We start from the raw sequence: 16,012 nt of genomic DNA on the forward strand, positions 1-16,012 counted from the left end.
GCTGAACGCCGTTCCATACTCCGGCGACAATGCACTAAAACTGCCAGATATCGCCCGCCTAAAACCGAAAGACAAGGAAGACCACCAGGGGCAGTAGTGGTTCGCCAGTTTAGGTAAACTCACAGAAGAAGTTGACGTCCGAGGAGGGAATTTTAATTACAAAAAGCTCGGTAAACCGTGCATTTAACTCCATATTTATGTAACTTATCGTCTTTTTTCGCCGTTCTACCTGACATGAACAATATATTCCTAGTCTTAAAATGTCACGTGACATATACATGTATCTGACGCTAAAAGCTTAAGATAACCGGTGTTGCTAGCTAACTCGTGACAGTCAGACACAGTGAGGACGCAGTTGCTCTGTTAAATTTAACTGATCATAACCGTTTGTTGTAACTTTTTTATTAAGTGTATGACTTTTTAAAAGTAGTCTGTGTTCTTAAGAGACATGCGTGTAACTAGAGTCACTCTCACTTTATCTTCACTATCACTATCCTAGTATTGGGGGGGTGTTTACCCCCAAAGAAAGAGACTCGCATTTTTTTTTTTTTTAATGGATAGCAAGGTGTCTAAACTTGGATGTTTGTCATTGTGTCTCTGCACTCACTCAGTGTCACAGTGAGTGTAGTAAAACTCATGATCATGTTTACTTTCCTTTCATTTTCCCTCTACTCGATGTTTTAGTTTAGCTTAAACCAGTTCTTTTCTCTGGCCTTCATTACTGTAAAGGGATGAGTGAGGAAGACTCCAGGAGAGGTTCATCCAGGGGCGGTGGTAGAGGATGGAGAGGCAGCAGAGGAGGATGGAGAGGAGGAGGATGGAAGAACAGGCCATGGAGAGGAGGAGGATCCACAGGGGGTGGAAGAGGCTCTGCAGGAACTTGGAGAAGGGGTGTTGGAGGCGGAGGATCACCAAGTCCGACCTATAGTTCTCAGAGAGGTGTGTGCCATGTTTTCTTCACATTTTGATTTTACGAAGAAGGAAACTGCTTGAAGAAACGTTCATGTTGCAGAAGAAAGACACGGTTGACATCTGTGTTTGCTCCCTCTGTGGCTGTTTCCTGGTGACGCCAAGGGGTTTAAGCATTCTGCCCTCGTGTATATTCATACCTAAGCAGCGTTACCTGTGAAATGCCTCATGTTCTAAACATGTGGTGTGGAAAGCATGAGGAGGAAAAACCGACTTTTCCCTAACAAAGAGAAGAACCACAGGAGATGAGAATTTATGTTAGACTTCTGCAGAAGGAGAAGCCCGTCTGTCACAGCCCAAAGCTGTCACAGAGGAGTTCTGCCTTCCCAGTGTATCCAGTCTGGTTTTATTGGTTGATAATATAAAAGTGGGTCATTCAATCAAGCAGATCAAACAGTATGTCTGTTTGACGTCCTGTTTGATCATCTCTCAGCGTCACGCAGATGGTTTCAAAGTGATCCACTCCTCCTCGGATTTGACTCCTTGACTGCTTCTGGGGGCCCCAGAGGCGACATTGAATCTTGTGCTGTCACAAAACGGCTCCTAATAGTACAGAGTGAGGCGTTAATAATTGTATTCATAGATTTCCCTGTGGAGATTCACACAGGTTTTCCTTTCCGCTGATAGGAAATTCCCCCAAAAGATCATCTGGTCTGAAATTTTGTGAATCTTTATATTTTAAATCAGTTTGAATTGGAAAAAAAATCATGTTTTGTCTTAAAAGAACTGAGAAAAACTAAAGTTATGGCAGAACTAATATCTGCTTTATTTGCTAAGTTTCTTGATGTAAAATTAAATATATATATATATATATATATATATATATATATATATATATATATATATATATATATATATATATATATATATATATATATATATATAAAATTCTAATTTTACATACATATTTTATATTTTAATTTAATCCACTTGAAACACAGATATTTAGGCTTTAAAAATTATTCATTTGAATAATTTTGTTTTGGGTCAAAATGTGAGGAGTCTTTCCTAACATGACAATCTATAATATTCTACTGTATAAAATCTGTGAGGTAAAGATTTAGTATTATTCTTCACCCCTAAATATGAAATGGAGGTGTTTTCAGAAGCTGCTTTTTGTCCCCTTCAGTCCCTTTTCAGACCACTCTGGACGCCTCATGCCCATACAAAGGTTGGAGCCTCTACTTCACTGAAGGTATGTGCAGATGAAGATGTAACGCTCACATAAGGTTAAGGTCTTTTTCTCCCTTTAATGTTTATTTGAATTTGTAGGATTTATACAGAGCTCCCCCAGTGTGGAGAAGATCAAAGTATTTGAGAAATATTTCACCTCCAGGATTCATCTTTTTGACAAAGTCAGTCATATTTGATCTCGTTACTTTCCTCCACTGGCGGTCAGTCTCTGTTTGTAAACTTCCTGATGTGTTCAGGATGAGATCGAGCGCCAGGGCAGCGTGCTGGTGGACTACGCTGACCTGACCGGAGACCGAAGCGTGAGTCAAGCGCTCCCTGATGTGGTCACGGCACTGAAAGAGCAGCCGGAGGTGATGCTCAGCTGTTTGGGCTTGGCCATTCATCAGGTACACAATCTGGCTTTGTGTTTCACTTTTACACACAGTCATCCCTTCAAACTCTGACAAGCTGCGTGTGTGTTTCAGGTGTTGACAACAGATTTGGAGAAACAAGCTGCTGAGCTGCATGACGAAGAACTTCCCGTTTCTACACCAATCATCAATATTCCTCATATTAGTGCGAGGTAAAGCGAGCAGCAAAGCTGCTGTGTTGAACAGCTGGAGGACTGGAGCAAAGGTGTCGATTGTCTGCAGGCTGTACAACTACGAGCCCCTGACGCCGCTGCGCACGCTGCGCGCCAGTGTGTTCGGGCGGCTGGTTTGCGTGAAGGGAACAGTGGTCCGAGTCAGCAACATCAGGCCGCTGTGTACCAGGATGGCTTTCAGGTGCCAGACGTGCACCAGCGCCATGTCTCTGCCGCTGCAGCACGGAAAATATGCCACGCCCACCAAGGTGCACACTCGCATGTCTAAGGGTGCGGTCATGTCATGAGCATCTTAAATGTTTGGCCTTTTTCTTTTCTGTTCTCTCCATAGTGTATCCAACCTGGCTGTCGCAGCCGCTCGTTCGCCCCCCTCCGCAGCTCTGCTCTCACTCTCACGGTCGACTGGCAGATCATCAAGTAAGTGACGCTGTTGTCTGAACACCAACGTTCACATGAGGCCAAACATTTACAACTCAGACGAGTTTGGTTTGATGGGGTAGGCCACCATACATCTTATTTTCTAGATAATATTCAGTCTCACACCATACAGGAAAAGGTGGAGTAAGATTAGAGCAGCTAAACTTCTCCCCATTAAAGTCACACTCCAATCATCTTTTTTTTAAGTGTCCCAGTGGTCTTAGAATTATAATTATGCCCAGTTTTAGCCAAAATCCAAAAATGTGGATGTCGTTTTCTTAGACATATTTTCTGCAGAGCGGCAGGAGTTCTCCCCTCTGAAGTGTGGGTGGATCCTGAAACCTGCTTATCTGTGCAAATGAACTTGTTTTGTTTCTGTATCACAGTGGAGATGCTTTTACAATAGATCCAAAGGTGATGGGAATGCCACGGGAACTTCTAGGAAAATCTCTTTGCTCAAAAGCCTTTGAGAAAAGAACGATGGGACTTCTGCTGGTGTTTATGTTGGAGTTGATTGAAACTGTGGGTAAAGATGAGATGATGGGGAAACCTCTTTGAATTCTGAGCCTCTAACTGTAACTATTCCACTCTGTTTTCAGTCCTCACTGTGGGTTTTTCTGGCAAGTTGCATCTTTTTGCAACAGTTGTAGTCATTGTCTTGATTAAAAACAAACAATATAACTTTCCTTTACAAAGTAAATGTTTTTCCTCCCCATTTCAATGCAATTTTATTTATATAGCCCAATATTACAACAACAGTTGTCTCAATGGGCTTCATACCTATAATTTTAAAATGAACATGAAATTATAGAATTCCATGGGTAATGGCTAAACCAAACTAAACAGACTAAACTAAACTGGGCTTTTCTGCCCATTTGAAGTCTTTCTATAGTGGATCCTGTAATCAAATTCAGGGTTTACTGTCAGTGAAGTCCTGTTATTAAAGGAGTGCTTGTTTCTGCCTCAGGGTGCAGGAGTTGATGGGTGGAGAGCAGAGGGAAACTGGACGAATCCCGCGCACCGTCGAGTGTCATCTGACCTCCGACCTGTGCGACAGCTGCGTCCCTGGAGACACGGTTATTGTGACGGGGATTGTGCGCGTCAACAATGACGGTACAGACACTCATGCAGAGGAGCTGCAATAAACACTTTCTGGAAAAGAAACATGTTTTTGAAATGTTTTTACAAGTGTACAGTGTTCCCTCACCATATCCCAGTTCAGCTTTCGCAGTCTTGCTGTGCGGCAGGTTTCTTCCAGAGCGGTGTTGCACGCCTTTTTCCCTCTTTCTCTCCACAGTTTTCTGCGTCCGGATTGGCCGGAGACCTTGTCAGTCTTTCGGTTCCACGCCGTGTCTCTTCCACAAAGACGTCCAGTTTGCCAGTTGCATGAATCTGTGATCGCAATCAGAATTTTGGTTTTTTTCCTAAAATCCTGGACTTATTTTTTGACTTATTATTGATTTGATTTGAAATGGTTTATTTCAAACAATCAAAGCAAGAATAATGCCCAAAACAACCTTTGGGAGTTTAAACAAGCGAGAAAAGTGTGAAACTGTTCATGAGGCAGAGCCTTAAAACACCAGTAATCCTACTTGGCGGATATCCTCCATCACAGGACATTAAAGGAAGGTACCCCGCGATAAACGAGGGAACACTGTAGTTGTCTAACGTTCATACAGCACAATATACCTTCGCACTGCTCAACCATTATGGAGAAATTCTTCTTTAACAGCTGTCAGAGGTTCTGACAACAATCTGATGTTCTCTAACATTTCCTCTTGATGTGCAGCTACATGACTTCATCACAGATGTGTTGAACTTCTCTCCATGTCCTCTTTGGGTTCAGGCAGCTCCAGAGGAAACAAGGACCAGTGCATGTTTCTCCTCTACATTGATGCTACTTCAGTCAGCAACACCAAAGGTATCGTCTGTCAAATGCTGATGCAAACTCAATGGGTTTTCACCTTTCTGCCTTTTTGCTCCGTCCTTCAAGATGGATCTTAAGAAACTTAAGCTCCTCCTCCTGATGCAGGAGCTCTCCACACATCTGGTCAGGGCACACTTCTGTTTTCTGGTTGGAGCTTAGAGGAGATCATTCTTATTGCAGCTGCTTCACAGCAAACAGTACAGCATCGTCTGCATAAAGTAGAGATAAAGTTCTGTGGTCCCCGAACCAGACTCCCTCCGGCCCCTGGCAGCCCTTAGAGATTCGTCAGGACTCCTTCAGCTGGACAACATCCAGTGTTTCTCACAGTCACCAGCAGGTTTGTGGATCACCACCTCGACAGGCTCCAGAGACCTTACCACCTTAAGTGTGAACTGCAGCGTCAGCAATGGAGGTAGAAAAGTTGAACCAGACAAACTCGATGAGTCCAGCCTCTCTTGGCTAAAAGCTCTCCCAGATGTGGGAAGTGGGTGCGTGTTACAAAAGACGATGCTCTTAAACTCTCAGATGCCTCCTGGAGAGGTTTTTAGGGACTGCACCACCAAGAAGAAGTCTCAGGGAGAGGGCCCGGGACAGGCTGGAGGGACCCTGTCTCTTGACTGGTCTGGGAGGGCCTCAGGATTCCCCTGATAGAGAAAGGAGGACGTTTCTGTGGAAACGGAGGTCCGCTTAGACTGCTGGGAAATGATGGATGGGTGTGTTTTCACCTTCTGGTTGACAGGCAGTGAGTTTATTGTTTTAATTGCAGGTCAGTTGTCAAAGTCTGTTGGTGAGGAGTCCAGCGGGTCACTTGAAGATCGCTCAGGGGGAGAGGAGTTCAGTCTGAAGGAGCTGTATGCCGTCCAGGAGATCCAGTCACAGCCTGACTTACTGAGACTTCTTGTACAGTAAGTAGTTAACAATTACCTTAATATGAATCATTTATCAATAAAGTTGTATTCATGAATTGATTTAGTCTGATTAGAATGCATTCAGTTAGATTCTTGGTTCCTTTAACAATGTTTTTAAATCCTTTCATGCCTCCAACGTCTAACATTGATGTCTAAAGGAACCCAGTGGCGATGTAATGTAGATGTTTCTCTTAGTGACAGCAGCTGACGTCTGAGCTTTCTGTCTTTCAGCTCTCTGTGTCCTGCTATCTACGGCCATTCGGTGAGTTTTTCTCTGAAGGGTTTTACCTCTGAGGTCTTCGTGGTCGGTTTGACCCTCGGCTGTGGCCCGTGTACCTTCTCCGGATTCTGTTCCCGGAGTGTTGCGGTGTAATCTCGCGTCCTTGGTGCTCGTATGCCCTCAGCTGGTGAAGGCTGCTCTGGCTCTGGCGTTATTTGGGGGCAGACAGAAGCACATGGGCAAGAACAGCGTTCCGGTCAGAGGAGACCCTCACATCCTGATCGTGGGAGACCCCGGACTGGGAAAGAGCCAGATGTTACAGGTAACAGAGAGGAGGAAACTCGCACTTTGAAAGTTTTCCATAATGCTTTGACCCAAAATTCTGAATATTACCTGAAATGCTGCGTTTCCCTCGAACGCCATTCGCTTGTCAAGTTTTTGTCCGTCTTTTGACGCTCGTCCAAATATGTCCATTAACTTGACGCTCACGACTGATGTGGGAGGAGCTACTCTCTGAAGTTTTTAGCCTCCTCCCTAAATGGAAGCATTGACTGTATATCTAATTTACAATGCATGAAAGACACGGATGATGTCAAGAGATCAGGTTGATTTATTTTAAAGAGCTCTACAGAAACATCTGTAACCACGTCTCCACGTCTGGGTTCATGAGATCTTTCAGAGATTCTCCCAATACGGCGAGCTTCACCACTTACTGCTGGAGCTGCGTCTGAATGGCGACGCTTTCAGCGCTACTTCTGTCTCCCTGTGACCCAGTTTGACGACTTCCTGTCCCACATCAGTCCCAGGAGGAAAAATGGAAAATATGAATAAAGTTGGAGGATTTTCTTCATTGTTGTTTCGTTACAAATAAGAACATTTTTATAGAATTCAGATTCTCCTCCACGTTGGTTTTGGACTATCTGCTGATGACATCATCAACACATCACGGGCCAAAGCGGAGTCCCTGATTTGTTGATGCGATGCGTCTTCTTTGCCAAAGTTGAATTATTTGCACTCTGCCCACAACGCCGAAACGCGCTCCTGCCAGACCGCCGTGCCACACCTGACGCTCCGAACCCGCCGCACAACCTGTAAATGCATCTGTACATCGAACGCAGCATAAAAGGGTTTCAAGCTTAAAGTCATGTTCTTGTCTCTGCAGGCTGTGTGCAATGTTGCTCCAAGGGGCATTTATGTATGTGGTAACAGTACCAGCACAACAGGCAAGTTATGTCCTCATTAAAGGTTTGTGTTTTCTTCTTGTTAAAGTAAAGCCACGTGAGAAATTGACTGTGTCCAAATGACAAAAGAAAGCTTCTCTCTGAGAAACAGGAAATAGATGAACACCATGAAGCTGTTTATGTGCACATTTGGTTTTTCAAAAGGATCAAAGAAAGGGCAGACAGTCATAAGACTGAAAAAAATTGATTTTTCTTGCAGAAAAATTGCGAAGAAAGTCAACGTTTTTTTTGTGACAATAGTTTTTAGCATCCAAAGTTGCTCAGTTGCTGCAAACAAAAAGTTAAACAGAGGAATCACAGATTTTCTGGACCAAGAAACCAGAACTGAAGACTGGAATTAGATGTTATCAATGAATCAGAGTTTGAAATCTTTGTTTCACATAAGTGTCAAAATGGCGAAAGGATGACTCCACAGTGTGTGACATCAATGGTCAAGCACGGAGGAGGAAGTGTGATGATTTGGTGGGTCCAGAATTGTCACTTGTTCAGAGTTGGTCCTCCTGAACCAGAACTACCGCTGCGTTCTGCATCATCATCAGTTCTTTGGGGTCTGAACCCAGTTGGTCAGTAGCTCCTCCTACAACAAGAGATGAACCCATTTTTGTCTCATAAATCTGTTTGTTTTGTAAAACAAACAAAAATAAATCATTTAAACTTGACCTGAGCACCTGAGCAGGACTTTTGAACATGGTTGTAATCCTGCTGAAGTTCTGTTTTTGTCTTTTCTCTGCAGGTCTAACGGTCAGTTTGTCCAGAGACGCAGGAACAGGGGATTATGCACTGGAGGCTGGCGCCTTAGTGTTGGCTGATCAAGGTGGATAATACAGGAGCAGCTCTGGTTGTAGTTTGTACAGTTAATGTTTATATGGAACATTTAGTAATTACTGTTAAAGCTTTCTACAAAAACTGCCAAATCAGCGATTAGATTCCTCTTTTGTTGGGCCAAGTCACAACTGCAGCTCATCTTTTCCTGTTGATCGTATTTCTCTGTAGGTTTTTTTAGCCCAAGGTCTGGCCTAGGGCTTAAAGTTTTCAATAAAACCTGGTGAAATCAGCATTAAGCACTCGGCTACGTAGGTGCACTTTAGTTTTGAGGTCCCTTTTTTACTGCCAGCACAAAAACCTAAAAAAAACTCATTTCACTCAACCTTTTTTCGAGTTTTTCTTGTTCAGGTAGATTTCGTAACTATCCAACGAAAGAAGTCTTTTAATTTTCAAATGATGGATAGCCCTTGTGCTTTCCTATGGGGTCCAGATTAGGGTTGGGCGATGTCCCCTAAATTGGCCGTTGACGATGTTTGCTGTCAACCATCGGGATGGACGATGATATTGTCGGGGGGGCTATTTTTAATATTTCGCTCTTACATAATTGCTATTCGTTATTTTACTTTATTACTTTATTTTATTTTATTTCCCAACTAATGACTCATCCGCGATTATCCAGTATAAACTGAGGGAAGTGACTTTAACAAAAAAGTAACAAACAAACTAGAAAAGCAATGGTCCGCTCCCGCATTTAACTAGTCAAGTGGACCGGCGGAGCGCAGACTTACAGCTTTGTGTTTGAGGGGAAGGGGGGGGGGATGACCCCACCCTTACATTGACGTGTTCTCCCTACCATGACAAAGGTGGATAAAGGTGGAAAGATTTCATGTAATCCATGGACACCAGTGAAGATCACAAATCATTGAAGAAAAAAGGTTCAGAGCACTGTCTAGTGGGTCTAGATGACCCAACTCCCATCGTTAAAGTGCCTAGGATAGCACAAGGGTTACAAATGCATTCATTCATCCCAACAGAAGCAGTTTTGACTCTTGTCTTTGCGCCTCTGCGTCTGTCTCGTAGGTCTGTGTTGCATCGATGAGTTCGATAAGCTGGGGAACCAGCAGCAAGCTCTGCTGGAGGCCATGGAGCAGCAGTCTGTGAGTCTGGCGAAAGCCGGGATTGTCTCCTCTCTTCCTGCCAGAACATCAGTCGTGGCTGCCGCTAACCCTGTAGGAGGACATTACAACAGAGGAAAGACGGTCTCTGAAAACCTGAAGTGAGTTCAGGACAACTCTGACTAACTGCACAGCTTCTACCGGAACATGATGGTTTTTCCTGTGTTTGTCTGCAGGATGGGCTCTGCTCTCCTCTCCCGCTTCGATGTTGTGTTCCTCCTCCTGGACATCCCCGATGAGTCACATGACCGCTGCCTGTCGGAGCACGTCATGGCGAATAGAGCTGGGAAGGGCAGAAGCAGTGGCGCCGTGGTCACCAGGGCCAACGGTGAATCAGAGACCTCCATCCTGCTGCAGCACTCAGACATGCCGCTGTCTGAACGACTGCAGGTAAAATGTTTGTTTGGACAAATGACAAAGATCTTCACTTTTTTCCTTACTCGTTTAAATCTCTACGTAAGTTTTTTTATTAGAGGAAAAAAAACTTTACGGAGAAAAGAAGCTATACAATGAAGGAATAAATCAACATTTGAATTTATTCTGCTTGAGAAACTGCAGAAAAGTTCTCTTCCGATTCCATTCCTGTAGATTCCAGCAGGGGGCGGTAGAATAACTAAAAACCACACCAATTTGAAGCATCACCTTCAAACCAGCATATAAAAATGACCTCTCCCGTCCCAGACCTTGGAGTAATATAGATCAAAACCGGGACTGATGGCCTAAGTTTTAATCCTTGATAACCTTTCAAGATCATAAAAGCTCTTTGCTGTTAGCTTTTAAAGGAGCTAACAGCAGTCAGGCCTTCAGCACGGGACTTCAGAGGATCTCCTGTTTCTCCAGACTCACTGTTCCACGTCTGTTTGAAGGTCCCTGCAGGTCAAACTCTGGACCTGATTCCTGCATGCTTGTTAAGGAAGTACATCAGCTACGCTCGGCAGTATGTCCATCCCACTCTGTCCCCTGAAGCGGCCCAAACCCTCCAGGATTTCTATCTGTCCCTGAGATCTCAGGCCAGCTCAGCCGATTCCACGCCCATCACCACCCGACAGCTGGAGTCTCTCATCCGGCTGACTGAGGTAGGCTTCCACAATGGATCCTGTTGCTCCCAAACAGAAGATGAATGTTGCCGTACTGTAATTCTCTGGGGTAACGGTTTGCTTTTGTGCAGGCGAGGGCAAAACTAGAGCTCCGAGAAATGGCTACCAGGGGCGATGCGGAGGATGTGGTGGAAATCATGAAGCACAGGTAGCAGCAGCTGTCACTCTGTCTTTACACTCCACTCAGGAAGTTGAAGGTCCTTTTTAGTCAGTTTCTGGAATTGTGAACGATTTGTCACTGCAGTATGTTGCTGTTTTAAGGCTCTACTGCAGGGGTGTCCAATTCCAGGCCTCAAGGGCCGGTGTCCTATAAGTTTTCCAATCAACCTGCCGTTGAAGCTCCTTATTGGCTAAACACACCTGATCCAAGTAATCAGCAGCAGATGAGGCAGGGTTTCTGGAAAACCAGCAGGTTGCCGGCCCTTGAGGCCTGGATTTGGACACCCCTGTGCCCTAGTGTCTCCTACGTACTCCTGACCTGCAAAAAGATTCCAGTTTATTTACAGATTGGAGCTTAGAGGAGTGGATGCAAACAACAACCGAGAGAGTAGCAACAGCTTTTTTTTTACTATACCACACCTGCACATGACGTCACAGCGCCTGTAGGAACACACTTTCACCATTTTGAAAGTAAAATTATGGTAGTCGAGCAAAGAGCGTCACTGCCCCAGATGTTTGATGGTCCTTCTGTGTTGTTTCTGCCACAGATCAGAACAAACGTCTGGGGTCTCGTCTGATGGAGAAATCAGTGAGATAAGACGCATGAATCTGGAGTTTTTGAACCATGATGAGATTTGGTGCCCTTTCTCTACACCAAAGTCACAGATTTTACCCGTTGGACGTATCAAAATAATTTGTGCCTGACTGTGGACAACGATGCAAATGTGACATCACTGCAAAGGGTCTATAGAAATTCAAATTTGATGGAAAAAATGGGTTTTGTATGAACAGAAATATACAGATAGTGTTCTTTTATTGACGGGTATGCATCATTCTGCTAATTTTCTGTAGAATATTTAAACTTGGCTGATTCATTCTTTCCATTTTATTTGAAGTGTGTAATAGACGGTGGGCAAAAAAGTATTCAGTCAGCCACCAATTGTGCAAGTTCTCCCACTTAAAAAGATGAGAGAGGCCTGTAATTTTCATCATAGATAAACCTCAACTACAAGACAAAATGAGAGAAAAAAATCCAGAAAATCACATTGTCTGATTTTTAAAGACTTTATTTGTAAATTATGGTGAAAAATAGGTATTTGGTCACCAAAAACAAACAAGACCTGTAACTTCTGTAAGAGGATCCTCTGTCCTCCACTCATTACCTGTTTTAAAGGCTCCTGTTTGAAGTGGCTATCTATATTAAAGACACCTGTCCACAACCTCCAACAGTCACACTCCAAACTCCACTATGACAGAGACCAAAGAGCTGTCGAAGGACACCAGAGTCAATGTTGTTGACCTGCACCAGGCTGGGAAGACTGAATCTGCAACATTAGCAGCTTGGTGTGAAGAAATCAACTGTGTTATTAGGAAATGGAAGACAAACAAGACCACTGATAAACTCCCTCCATTAATTTCACCCCGTGGGGTCAAAATGATCTCAAGAACAGTGAGCAAAAATCCCAGAACCACACGGGGGACCTAGTGACTGACCTGCAGAGAGCTGGGACCAAAGTAACAAAGGCTGCCATCAGTAAAACAGTACACCATCAGAACTCTACTCATTGTGGTTGGAGGAGAAAGAATGCTGAGTTGCGGCCAAAGTACACCATGCCTACTGTGAAGCATGGGGGTGGAGACATCATGCTTGGGGCTGTTTTTCAGCTAAGTAACCAGAACAACTGATCCATGTAAAGGAAAGAACGAATGGAGCCATGTAGAATCAGATTTTGAGTGAAAACCTCCCGAGCATTGAAGATGAAACATGGCTGGGTCTTTCAGCATGACAACCATCCCAAACACGTTGCCCGGGTAACGAAGGAGTGGCTTCATAAGAAGCATTTCAAGGTCAACCAGTATCCAGATCTCAACCCCACAGAAAATCTTTGGAGGGAGTTAAAAGTCTGCGTTATCCGGCGACAGCCTCAAAACATCACTGCTCTAGAGGAGATCTGCATGGAGGAATGGGCCAAAATACCAGCAATAATTTGTGAAAACCTTGTGAGAGGGTGTCTGTTTTACCTGCTGGACTGCAGTCTGACACGCGCCACGGTGTCCCGTCCATTTATGACCGAGGAGCCAAGCGCCGCTCACCACACTCGGCGTTATCCTTACGCGATCCATAAGAGTGCGTGTGTAAGCCGCAAAAAAAAAAATACCAGACAGATTTTCTGTTTTTGTTTCTCATTTTTTTCTCTGATTGTTGAAGTACACGTGTGATGAAAATTACAGGCCTCTCTCATCTTTTTAAGAGGGAGAACTTGTACAATTGGTGGCTGACTAAATAGTTTTTTGCCCCACAGTATTGCTAGCTGTTTCTCATGGACGGCCTTGTGACGACGCAGATGACGCTTCCCTCCATGCTCGTGTGTTTCAGTCTGGCTGACACCTATTCTGATGGTCTGGGAAACCTGGACTTTGAGCGCTCGCAGCTCGGCTCCGGCATGAGCCAACGCAGCGCTGCAAAGCGGCTGGTCAACGCGCTGCATTCCCACGCTCAGAGGACCGGCCAGAAGCAGTTCGACCTCCAGACGCTTCGATCCATGGCGGATAAACTCAACATCAAGGTAAAGGAACAGAAATGGACGAACATGAACACTTTAGCCGAAATGTAAATGTATATGTAAATGTATTAAAAATGTATATATTTTAAAATAAAACTTAAAATTTACACCATAACTCTAAATTATAATTAGGGTCAAAACAAATTTGACAAAAAAACTGATAAGGATTATACATTTGAAGGTAAAATATTAATGTTATAAATGTACATTTTTCTGCCCTGCAGGCAGTAAAACAGCTGCAGGCTTTATCACAAATAAATAAACAATAGATCATTTGCTTATGAATGTAAAGACGTTTATGAAAGGATTTTTAGTATTGGTGTCGTACAAAATTAGGAAAACACCAAATATTTTTGGAGTAATCTCAAGTAGGTATTTTGGTTTTGTTTTTAATGTTGTAATAACACCGAAAACATTATATTTACAAGAACAGCTTTTTGCCAGGAATCCAGCTCTGATAAAACGACACCAGAGCAAAGAAAACAGTTTGGTTTTGGCTGAAAAGCACACATTTTATTTTTATTTCCAGGCTTTGTTTGTTCTGCCGCATATTCATATTTCTTTAATTTTGACAGAATATATTTTTATAGAGAGAAAAATAAGTTATTTAAGGTTTGAATTTATTTATGCTGGAACAATATTCCTGTCTTTTCTTTGTTTATATTTATGTTTAAAAGTTTAAAAATGTAGTTTTAGTGAGTTCAATCATTAGCTGTGTTTATATGGACAACAGTAATCGGAAAGAACGCCTGATCAGAAGAAAAATGCGTCATGTAAACCGCCGTTCAGAGTAGTCTGCCCCGATCAGACTCGTTCGGGTCCAAATTTCTTTCCGATCGAGAAAGGTGGATTATGCTGATCGTTTATCCGATCGTTGTTCATGTAAACGGTTCATTCCGATCGTGTGTCACGGCTGCTCTGGTTTAACGTCATGCATAGACGGTGTTTTGCTCCAGAGAAAGCTTTGGAGCTCAAACAGGACCCAGTGAGAAGCGCCGCTTCGCTCTCGCCCCGCTGGCTCTTCGCCTCTCCCCTCTCTTACACCCCTCACGAGGGGGTTGCCGGGGAGAAGCGTTTGTGCCCCGTGACGTCTGGACCCTGCGGGGTCCGGGCTCTGGTGCCGGTGGACCGAGTGAACTTTTCTCTGAGCAGAGCAGCCGGATTGATAACTTTGTTACGTGTGCGTTTTGTTGTTTTGTTATGTGTGGGAGACTTGGGATTGCGATCCGTCCCGCCGCTCTGGATTAGCGTCTGCCGGACTCAGGAGAACAGTGTGTCCGAGCATAGCTCAGACTTCAAGCCGCTGTGTGAGCTTTTCAAAGCAGAAATGACGCTCAGTCCTTAGAAACCGTTCAAACAAACACCTGGATTTGTGTTTCCAGTTGTGTCCCGACTAAATAAAGGCTGATGCTATTCCCACATATTTACGTGCAGCCAGGATCCAGATTGCAGCGTTTCCCGCATGGATTTTATGTTCATCAAAGGCTAAATGTTGTTAGTGCGTGTTAGCCTTCTCCTAACCCTTCTTCCAGCTCCGTTCTTCAACAGAAAAAGCCCTGACCAGTGTCTCGCTAACAAACTATTTCCTCTAAAACTCTCTTATCTTCTTCATTCCACCACTAAGTCTCTTAATCTGCTCTCCTAATTCCAAATATCACAACAAAGACCTCCCTCCCTTGATCGCTTTAGCTGTAACTGTCCATTCATCTGGATGTGGAAGAACTTCCTCATCTCCTAAAGCCTGTTTCAACTACACAGCACTTTTTTAACGCCAGTCACTTGTTCCTTTGCTCTGCCCTCCTCATCACCATCCTGTGCTGTCTGGCTGCACTCTTCCCTGCAGTGATTTTGTACTCACTGATCTATTTCAGATCACTTTTCCACAAAGATGTAATTAACTTAGGTGCTTCCCCCCCTTCACTCTTATCTCTGCTCTTCCCTTTTTGTAATAATAAAAAAAAGGTCTTGATCACTGACATTTCCCCTTTTTGAGCAAAGTGTCTTTCTGCATGTATGTTCCGAACACCAAGGTATTCTAAGTAAATGCATTATGTATGCATTCCTGTGTGAAATCAAATAATATTTCCTATTGATATGGTTGATATTTACTCTGCATAATTTTGATTCATTTCAGGTGGGGGATTTTCAAGGTCTCCTAAGTTCACTGAATGAGCAGGGTTTCCTGCTGAAGAAAGGACCCAAGCTGTATCAGCTGCAAACCATCTGAGCTGGTGAAGAGCAGCAGGCCTGTGGCTGCAAAGTCAGTGTTTAGGATGAACCCCAAATCTATTTATCTTGATATTTGAAAACATTTTCATTCATACGCCATTAGTTGGTCATGCTAAGGCCTCGCAAAACTGTAACATAAAACAAAGAGGATGCAGATGAACACTTTTTGATGAGTCTGAACTGGCCAGTATCAGTTAGACTTGAAGGGCTGTTGAAACAATTTTGAAAAATATTTGGAAAATTCAGATGTTTTTTTTATGGCACTGTTCTAAAGGATTTATTCTTATTTCACATGTTTCTAGGCCTAATAAGTAAGATAAAAGATTATCTAGTTTTGTTTATTTAATGTAAAGTGCACTTTTAAATAAAGACAGTATTTGTATATATATTCTTGAACAAATGTTTACTGGCTTTGATTCTTACAAATGGAGATGATTACAATACATTTTATTTGAAATTTTACCTTGTTTTTTGTCGTTTATTTTAATTTAAAAAAATTAAATCGATAATTGTAACATATGTAAAAATATATCTATGTTATAACAGTTACTTGATTTAAACCTA

General features: G+C 43.3%; 1 protein-coding gene across 3 annotated transcripts; it reads left to right on the top strand.

Moving 5' to 3' along the window:
- Positions 1–15,910, top strand: mcm8 (minichromosome maintenance 8 homologous recombination repair factor). 3 transcript variants are annotated; one of them, XM_023963137.2, is made up of 21 exons: positions 1–113; positions 730–939; positions 2,099–2,164; positions 2,242–2,324; positions 2,400–2,549; positions 2,628–2,725; positions 2,796–2,994; positions 3,078–3,163; positions 4,131–4,276; positions 5,010–5,084; positions 5,857–5,995; positions 6,230–6,260; positions 6,403–6,540; positions 7,381–7,441; positions 8,193–8,273; positions 9,305–9,500; positions 9,576–9,789; positions 10,266–10,475; positions 10,568–10,644; positions 13,033–13,222; positions 15,354–15,910. In XM_023963137.2, exons 2-21 carry the CDS (start codon positions 732–734, stop codon positions 15,444–15,446), a joined length of 2,541 nt encoding a protein of 846 aa, XP_023818905.1. In that variant the 5' UTR covers positions 1–113; positions 730–731; the 3' UTR covers positions 15,447–15,910. The 3 variants fall into 3 exon arrangements, with proteins under 3 accessions (XP_023818905.1, XP_023818904.1, XP_023818906.1); XM_023963136.2 differs by having other exon boundaries at positions 41–170; XM_023963138.2 differs by lacking the exon at positions 1–113 and adding an exon at positions 142–618.
- Positions 15,911–16,012: the final 102 nt, after the last annotated feature.

Source organism: Oryzias latipes, chromosome 15 (assembly GCF_053564925.1).
Source record: "Oryzias latipes strain Hd-rR chromosome 15, Olatipes_Hd-rR_3.1".
NCBI classification, from domain to species: Eukaryota; Metazoa; Chordata; class Actinopteri; order Beloniformes; family Adrianichthyidae; genus Oryzias; species Oryzias latipes.

Bases quoted from the DNA above. Each gene is read 5' to 3' on its own strand.
- mcm8 (XM_023963137.2), top strand. From the start codon at position 732: ATGAGTGAGGAAGACTCCAGGAGAGGTTCATCCAGGGGCGGTGGTAGA. The intron at 3,164-4,130 runs GTAAGTGACGCT...TTTCTGCCTCAG, and splicing joins GTCGACTGGCAGATCATCAA to GGTGCAGGAGTTGATGGGTG. The intron at 6,541-7,380 runs GTAACAGAGAGG...TTGTCTCTGCAG, and splicing joins GAAAGAGCCAGATGTTACAG to GCTGTGTGCAATGTTGCTCC.